Source organism: Cryptococcus neoformans (genome assembly GCF_000091045.1).
Source record: "Cryptococcus neoformans var. neoformans JEC21 chromosome 13 sequence".
NCBI classification, from domain to species: Eukaryota; Fungi; Basidiomycota; class Tremellomycetes; order Tremellales; family Cryptococcaceae; genus Cryptococcus; species Cryptococcus deneoformans.
The window spans coordinates 286,348-295,000 of record NC_006682.1 but is presented as its reverse complement, the minus strand read 5'-3'; the positions used below and the strand labels follow the sequence as shown (position 1 = coordinate 295,000).

General features: G+C 46.7%; 2 protein-coding genes across 2 annotated transcripts in view; both read right to left on the bottom strand.

Annotated features, from left to right (window-relative positions):
- The window catches only part of CNM00990 (conserved hypothetical protein), a 5,914-nt gene extending 3,628 nt beyond the window's left edge, over positions 1-2,286 (bottom strand). Inside the window, exons 1-7 of the mRNA XM_024658280.1 lie at positions 1,748-2,286; positions 1,640-1,695; positions 1,331-1,394; positions 864-1,167; positions 649-765; positions 517-577; positions 1-452 (exon numbers count right to left, since the gene is read on the bottom strand). The exon at positions 1-452 is cut by the window's left edge and continues 143 nt beyond it. The gene's annotated coding sequence lies outside the window, so the exon portion shown is untranslated. The remainder of the gene's footprint in view (positions 453-516; positions 578-648; positions 766-863; positions 1,168-1,330; positions 1,395-1,639; positions 1,696-1,747) is intronic.
- Positions 2,287-5,203: 2,917 nt separating this feature from the next.
- CNM00970 (expressed protein) lies at positions 5,204-8,264 on the bottom strand. The gene is made up of 3 exons (XM_024658279.1): positions 8,044-8,264; positions 7,148-7,988; positions 5,204-7,087 (listed from the first exon to the last, which is right to left on the bottom strand). The coding sequence occupies exons 2-3, from the start codon at positions 7,600-7,602 to the stop codon at positions 5,518-5,520; spliced, it is 2,025 nt and encodes a 674-aa protein (XP_024513987.1). The 5' UTR covers positions 7,603-7,988; positions 8,044-8,264; the 3' UTR covers positions 5,204-5,517.
- Between the last annotated feature and the right edge of the window lie 389 nt (positions 8,265-8,653).

Genomic DNA, 8,653 nt, shown 5'->3' with positions numbered 1-8,653 from the left:
CTCCAGCCTTCCAAATGTGTGGATTATTGGGGCCGGGATTCTGTTAATGCGGCCCGATTGGGGTCAAGGCACCCCCGTTGTGAGATTTGAGTTTGTTATTGAGTGTCGTCGAGTGCCAGAAGAGATAAACTGTCTAGGTGATATCAAAATATCAGATATCAGATATTAAGTCAGCCTCCGTTAGATATCAAACTCCATCCTTTGGCAAAGCATTGGTGTACCGCAAAGGGCAGTCAATCCATCGCTCTTCTTTACTGATAGAATGTAGGATGTAGAATGGAGCATGAAGCAATCTCTCCATTCTTTCCGAAGTGACATTTCAAAGTTCGCTCTCCACTCCCCGCTGCTCCACTCCTGGTGTAGATGGGCAGATCAAATGATTGGCACACAACGTTCCATGATGCGCGCAGCTGTTGCTGTACAGATGTACAGGCTATCACCACACTAGCATACTGACAGTCGATTACAAATCAAGAAGGGCCCTCATCATCATCCTCAAAAGTCATTCTTACTCACGATAGTATGAAGCAAGGGCGACTAGCGAGTAAATTTGAATTACTACTACGTGATGTTTAGGCTATTATGAAGTGCGGATCAGCACCCAATAGCTGGTACACATCACATTCGTCAACTGATTGTGAAGCTTACAGTTATATTTCTAGGAACCAGTACTTAACACAGTCTTGAGATGCGATAACTGGGAGTGACGGATTGAAAAAAATTTGAAGAGAGGTGAAGACCACAAGAGACCTGATTTATACAGAGCTGGGGCAGAGTATGATGAGCGTACGTCTCTTGATTGTAGCAGGGTCATGACATAGGCGAAGGCGATGCGAATGGCGGATAGAGAGTAGTAAGCTCACGTTTCAAGCTCTGATTACTGCAGGATATCTCTTTAAGCTGCCTTCAGATGTCGATCTTCTGTGTGTGCGGACAAACATTCGAAGGTGGAAGCATTCACGCAAGGTGTTTCAACTTGAATGCGAACACAACTTGCACAGACTGTCGATCGTGCCTGTCGTGTATCCACCAGATGTGACTGTTGAAAAAACAGGAAGAAATAAAACTACCGCAAAGTAAATTAATAAGGCGATGAATACTAGTAGGAAAGGCAAGGACGTGTGAAGTGTGAGGGCAAGGTTTCAAGTCTGTCGAAGGTCAAAGGATCTGGTATTAATGAATATGTATATCAGCTGGTATCCGCGAGTGGGGAGTAGGGAGCAGAGAAGAATAGATGTAGAAGTAAGGAGAGGTCGCCGAGATACTATTGTGGCAGAGAAAAATAGGAAATCGATCATGTATAAGGCCAAGTTGTGTGCGCAATACTCACAAACAATGTGTCTACTACCTGACTTTTGCGTTTTATAGGGGATGGCGAAGTTATTTTCGTGTTCCTAATTGCCACATATCAGTAATGTGTACTGTGTGGAGGAAAATTTGTAAAGGGCAAGAGGTTGGTAGGAGTGTGAAATCCCAGCCTTTCTTTGGTCCTTGATCTGTTGGAAATACGAACAGCTAGATGAAGGCCTATAAGGCAACTCGAGCTGTCTCAACAATGGTACTGTTGTTACTATGTGTTATAGAGACTGACGAGTCTTTTTTGATTGTGTGGGAAACACCAAGGGAATAAAGAACTCACAGGGGCTATATGTGAAAGCGAGGCCTGATGAGGGCATATGGAGAAAGGACTGAGGCCTTGATGATGTTAGGGGCGCTGTGATGTATGATGATGTGAAGGGTATACTACCGGTGGTCTTACTAGCCGGCCTATCCTGTTTTCGGCCTAGGTTTTGATGGATGAAGGCTTATGTTTTCGAATGTGTGGCAGTAAGATAAGAAGATCATATATGCACCCCAACATTGATATACCAACCACTCTGCCTACTACACCAATAATGCGGATAGGCCGATGAAGGCATCTATTCCGTCATTCAGTCCCCCGACTAGCTTGTGTATATGTCAAGGAATTCCCCCATTGAACCTAATCCAATCCATCAGCCATAATCAAGCAGTTCATTTCTACTCATAAGTGTTCAATCCCGCCTGTTCCGCCTTCCAACAGTAACCGCTAGTTGCACTATTTTCTTCGGAGGAGGAATGATGGTCACGCCCGTGACATGTGAAACGTGCATTGCGCTTGTGTCAATTACCCCCGTTTCCACAAGTTTTCTGAAAAAGCGCCAGATGATAATGATGACATTGTCATCAAGTATTCTCACTCGTAAGGTAGAGAAGTGAAGGAACGTAAATGATGAAGCTCATCAGCAGTCAAGGAAAGAGTGAATGTAAGTCAACATTAACCTGAAGCACAATGGACATGGACAGCATTTTTTATGGCGGTTCATCAACAAGACCCCGTTCCTACGGTCGTGCAATTATCTCAATACTGCCTACTGTACAGTAGGTGAGTCTGTGCATGGCAAAATGATGGAAACCTATCTAAGATCCAGTTGTTGCTTGTGGAAACCCGCCAATATGGCGATCACCTTCAAGGCTTGCTCAAGGGTAAAAGCCCAATCGTCATCAGTCTATCATCAAAATTTGCTGACTTCTTCGAAGATTCTTCTAATCTCTTCCCCATCTCATCATCTCATCATCTCAGATTGTATCTGCTTCGAGAGTCGGAAGAATAACAGATGATTGATATAGATCTGCTCTACAGGACCCAATACACAGATCACCGATCGTATCACCCTAACATCTCACAAGTCGCAAGAAGGCTCCGAAATTCCGTTGTGTTCGGATCATATCTTGTTCTTTATCAGCCTCCCTAGAGACTCGAGGTTTGAGGATAGAGAATGGAGGACTAAAGACTGAAGCTATGATGTTTCAGGTACTTCAGGTTTTATGGGGACACTGACTTTTTTTTGCCCGAAGCTTGAGTAGCTGAGAAAGATCCCATCTCCCATCATCACCCATCAACCATCATCCAGGAGTCAGCAGCTAGCAGCCAACGGCAAATAATTTCAACTAGTTCTATAATGATTAGTGATTGGTGGTTTGAATATTGTAGCGATCCTTGACAGTTGACACTTGACATGCCAGCAGCGTGACAAGATCCACCAATAACGGATGAGTTAGTAGCCAAATGGTTCATTATGTTTCGCCTGCTATCACATACGTACTTTCTTATCTGCAGATGGGATTGACATTCTTCGTCATCTGCAATAGCTGATTATTTTATTGAGTTTTCGCCTTTCATTATTCGCTTACTTGCCTAGCTATCAACGCTCTCAATAGTCGTCATCGTACGTCCATTAACTTCTTCAATTATGTTTCAAGTGAACAGACTAGAGGATTATGACAACAAAAGAAGTATATCACTGTTGCTGAATGTCTTCCTTCCATCACGCAAACTGGAATTGCTTGATTGAGGGTGTCATCTAACTTCAGCCAGTAGTGGGCGTCAGACAGTCCCTTTTGACGATGTTAGCACCGCAGTCAACGGAAGAAACGAAAGAATATAAGATACAGAGTTAAAGTATACAGTTAGATGTTTATGATAATAGCAAAATTACTCGAAGAGAACGAAGCTGTTAGTGATGCCCATCCTTGATGGGAGGCTCATCAGGGTTCATGTTTTATATCCGACCTATCACACAAATCCGATATTTGATTATCGGGTTTTAAAACAGTCCGAAAGTTGTGGTGGTGATGAAACGACTAGGGCTCAACATTTTCGCCCATCCGTCCCGCCTTATACATGCAGCTGCATATATTGCTGACTGGATGCCTCAAGTAGGCCAATAGGCGAAGAAGAGAGCCGATGGAGATAACTTATGACAAACGACGGGTTTTTGCGTACTACTGCTGCGCTTGCACCACCATTCATTGTTGCTGGGTCCATCATGCTTCATGCGCCATGATGCTTCTTCTTGTCGGCCTTCATCCGATGTTCAGGTACGAGCGGACCAGGTCCCAACGGAGTGACATTTGGAGTGGCCCCAACGCGGAGATCCGTAATCTGTGATGTGTCTTCTGTAGAAAACTTTACCAGCAGATGACCTGCGGTTTCTCGTCCTATTGATGTTTTATGACTGATGGACCATCCGTCGGCTTTTGAATAATCCTCAATCCTCGTTCCCCCCCCAGCACGGCACGCCAGTAATGTCATACGGTATTACTATATTATTCTTGTATTTTACTATTTCTTGTTTCGAGATTTTCTTATCCCTTCTTGTCTCTGTCTGGTCGTGTCAAAAGAATAATGCCATGTGAACCACGACCACTTCGCCGTTCTCGAATTGTTTTCTGGTTTCCGGTTTGACAGCCTCAGTCTTCGGAATTCGTAGATTTAAGTCCTTCTTGGCGACGGCTTGAGTGAGGTTTAGAAATTTACTTTTAAGCAAAATTATAGGCAATTTTGAAATACTCTTGATGATTTTCTGAGTTTTATGATAGTTTCTAAATACTAGGGTTGCGGGGTAAAAGGTGGTTGGTTCTACTCACGCTTTTCCCATTTCCTTTCCGTGTTTCTCATGATGTTGCGTAATTACTTGTGCTTGTGCAACTCCTCCAGCGTCCTGAGTCACAATGGAGATTGACAATGGCCTATTATAATAGTAGGTTCTATTATTTTACGTGGTGGATCGCGGCAGAAAACTGAAGAAAAGGAAATTCGGGGATTTGCTTAGGCCGCCGTCCGTCTCCGAAACGCTCCTCACCTAAATTATCATGGTGAACACGCGGTAATCACGATCAAACTCAGTGCTGTGACTATGATGATGGACGTACATTTATAAATATTTATAGGGTAGACAAAATGCGATTCATTCGTATTTTTTTATTTCTGTAACCAGGGAAGCAAAGAGACCTAAAACTCAAGGTGGGGTGGGGGCTCAGGAAATGACGACAGACAGTCCAGAACAAGCCCCATAGGAATTAGTGAATTTTGTTTTGCGATGTTAGCGTAGAACCCCTGAAGTCTCCCACGGATGTGCATCCATTAGGTTCCGTCGGCCTCCACCCATGACCTCCAAGGCTGATGACGGACTTTACGACTGTAAAGGCTGCTAGGGAATAACTGAATAATAGCCTCCCAAAGGTTGGCTGTGGTGGTCATAGTACATACGATGGAAGCACCCTATGTATCTGGTGATAGATTGGTGTAGGGGTAACATCGAAGCAGAGTTATCTTTATTTTCATAATGCCGGCGGAAGATGCCATTGAGGATCGTGAAGGAAAGCATAATAATAGCAGACCGTACATTGACAACATCACGATACGTTCGTACACTGTCATTTCTAACACCATGCATTTTCGGACCTAACTCACCTACGATATTGAAAAAACAGAAAAAAGAAAGAAAAAAAACTAGAACACTGACCGACGCCGTCTTTCTGAATAATAACCCTCACTATCGCATTTTAAAAATGGAAAACCGTGTATTCAGATTATCAAAGGAATCTTCCTCCAGTACGATTGCACTTTATGACCCTATATTTTTTCTCCTCTCCATAGAAGTCATATTCTCATCTATAGCTTTCACAGAACGCATTAATCGCCCAGGGAACTAGTCAAGCCGCATTTGCCACTTTGAGTCCGCACTTGGCATCACATGCAACGCCCAACAGCTTGACCCACTCCATAGCTTCCACCACAGCCTCCTTCTCTTTGGAAGTCTTCTCGGGCACGCCCTGACTCGCGATAATCTCAGCAAGGCGAGCAAGAAGCTTTTCAATGTCGCCCTTGAGGGCAACAGCGACTCGACGACCCCATTCTTCGGCGGCGGAAAAGCCAGAGAGAACTTGACGCTCGTATTCAGCCATTTGCCAACCCCAAACTTCGGATGGGTGGCGGATCTTGAGGGTGGGTTCCTTCTCGCTAGAAATAGGAAGCGAGGAGAGGATGGAGTTGGCTTGGCGGCATAGAATGGAGAAGAGAATAACGGCTTGAAGGTCCTCCATTGCGTCGTCGAGCTCATCTTCCGCTGGGTCCTCCACATCGTCTCGTAGTCGACGAGCAGATGCCAGCAAGCGGGTTGAAGAGGAAATGCCGTTGTTCATTGCGGTCGATATTATACGGAAGGACTGAAGGGCTTCAATGGCTTCAGACAAGGCCTGTCGCGCGAGGTGTTCGTCTTCGTCGTCTGTAGGAGAAGGAGGTTGGACAAGGCCACTCACGAGACGTTTGATGAGTCCCTCAAGGGAAAGAAGAGCGTGGGTGACTGGATCAAGCTTGCTGGCCTGTCTCGGAGGAGAAGATGCACGGGATTGAGAGCGAGTGGGCACGATGGATAGAGATGAAGCAAGTTTTGCAGTGACGCCTTGAAGGGAAGGAGATGGAGTGATATTAGACGAAGAATCTCGTTCTTTGCCCAAGCCGGCGAGAGCACGGGCGACACTGTTGGGGCTCGGGGGCCGGATACCAGTAGGCGTTAGGTCCCTATCGGAGATGATACACATGCCCTTCCAGATAACAGCAACGACTATACCGGTCACCCAACCTTCACCATCGTCAGCACAAGGTTTAGCGATGAGCTCAAAGACCTTGCGAGAGCCGTCGACACGAGCAGCAAAATGTTGAAGGCAAGGAGGGATGGCAAGCTGACGTGCGTGGCCGCTAGAAGAGAACTCTTTGGTAAGACGGGAAACAGGCTGATGGGAACCTTCCTTGGTAAGGGGTACGCCGTTGGTTGAAGTAGTAGGCGCAGGGATAGATGCAAGCCCGACTGTCTTTCCACCTGCAGGCGAGGTCCCTTCCGTCCTCATCAAGCTTGCAATCAAGTCTCGCTTCAAACCAAGTAACAGTGGCTGCACAACCTTGCTAACGACTAAGTCGAGCTTGTCCATCACAGGTCTCAAAGCCTCTTGCGTGAATCTAGGCCACTGGCCAGTTTCGAGAGTCTGCTCAAGGATCTCGCAAGTCTCCCATGCAGTGTGCGCGACAGAAAGAGCAAAATACTGCACAGAGTTAAGAGGATGCGCGGTGGATGTGGCAATATTAAGAGGCGCAGTAAAGGAGACATCCGTGAGAGAAGGAAGGAGAAGAGATTCGAGGCGGGTGACATAAATACTGAGTGCACGAACAGAAATGCGAAGAACAGCGCGCATCAGGTACGCGTCGGAAGGAGGGCTGGGAAGTTCCCTAAGGCAAGATAAACTTATCAGCATGGGTTAATCTTTGTCCACTATGTAAGCTACTCACTTGACAACAGCCTCGCCAATAGCGAATCCACTGCCCTTCTTGAACCCCTTCTTCGCCTTGAAATCCACACCGGCGCTCGCCTTGTTCACTGTCTCGTTCAACCTTAAGCCGATGACATCCATATATCCACCCGATGGAGCCTGCTCCCCAGGGGCAGCTGCAGGAAGAGGACTCGCAGTAGATCGAGGGGTGGCAGCCCTGCTCCCAGGAGAAGAGGATCTCTTGGCCAAAGGCTGAGATGGAGTGATAACTGCTGGAGGATGAATGGCGGCGCCATTAGTAGAAATTTGTAAAGAGGAGACCTTATCGGTCACTTGACGGGAAAGGGATCGGGAACGTGGCTTTTCATTGGAAGGAGGCTGCGCGGAGGCGGTAGTAGACTGGACAGTGGGAGGGGCAGGAGAGGCGGGGCGAGAAGGGCGGTTGAGGATGGGAAGGGTGCGGAGAGCGTTCATCTTTGATAATTCTTTAAAGGTCTATGCCGATATAGATTGGAAGCGACGGATGATATTGATGCAATATGCAAAATAAACGTTTCGTTGTGGTGTGTGCTGTCTTATAGAGCCTTGTGGCTCGTTGAAGGAGGGCAGAAAATAAGAATAATAGTGAGAGGCCGTATATGCGAACCTACTGAATATTCACGAGAGGATTGTTATCCCATACGGGGCTTTAGGAGGCGGTAGCGATTATAGCGGATGTATGTGGATTTGGTACCAAACGATTGCTGGCTTTTCGAGGGTATGTGCAGGGGTGTAGGTCAAATTATGGGGGCTTAGGCGCGCTGTCCAAGAGAAGAATGATCTGTGGTGGAAGTCTAAGGAGGCGAGATGCAACGGTGCAACTAGGAATAAGGCGTCAATGGCGAGCGATAGCACGTATTGAACAGGATAACTCACCCTCCGGTCAAAGAGTTGGTGTAATAGCCACTATTAGGAAGTTTGGATTTCTTCATCGAGGGGTGGGCACGGGGAACGCGCGATGTTTGTGTGTAAGTGGTGGTAGGGTGGTGTAGCGGGTGGCTGCTGCTTGTGACGACGGTGGTCGCTGGGAATGGGGCAGTGATAGATAAAAGAAAGAGACAGTCGACAATAGACAATAAACAAGGAATAAAGGAGAGACACGAGCAGGGAGATGAAAAGTCTTCCCTCCTCCTCTCTTTTTTGTGGCGAAACCCGCCGCTCGCATTGGCTATTACGGAATCCCATTCGTCGGAATCCACCACGAGTGGCTGTTGGTCATTGGCGCGTTGTTGCTAATAACTGTGCCAATGCCCATGTACGGAGCCGCAGTACCAACCATGCATGCAGTCTCGCTACTGTAATGTCAACAGATGTTGATGCGACTAGCTTCTGTATTACATACCGGCATCCCTGCCAGGAATAAACCCACCAGATGCCCCCATAGTCATAACGCTCAAGATCCAAGGTGCTTCTCCGAGAATTCTCCTTAAAACGGCACGTTACGTAAGACACAACCGGACCGAGATAATCGTTTCCCGGAGAATTC

Bases quoted from the DNA above. Each gene is read 5' to 3' on its own strand.
- CNM00970 (XM_024658279.1), bottom strand. From the start codon at position 7,602: ATGAACGCTCTCCGCACCCTTCCCATCCTCAACCGCCCTTCTCGCCCC. The intron at 7,088-7,147 runs GTGAGTAGCTTA...ATCTTGCCTTAG, and splicing joins ATTGGCGAGGCTGTTGTCAA to GGAACTTCCCAGCCCTCCTT.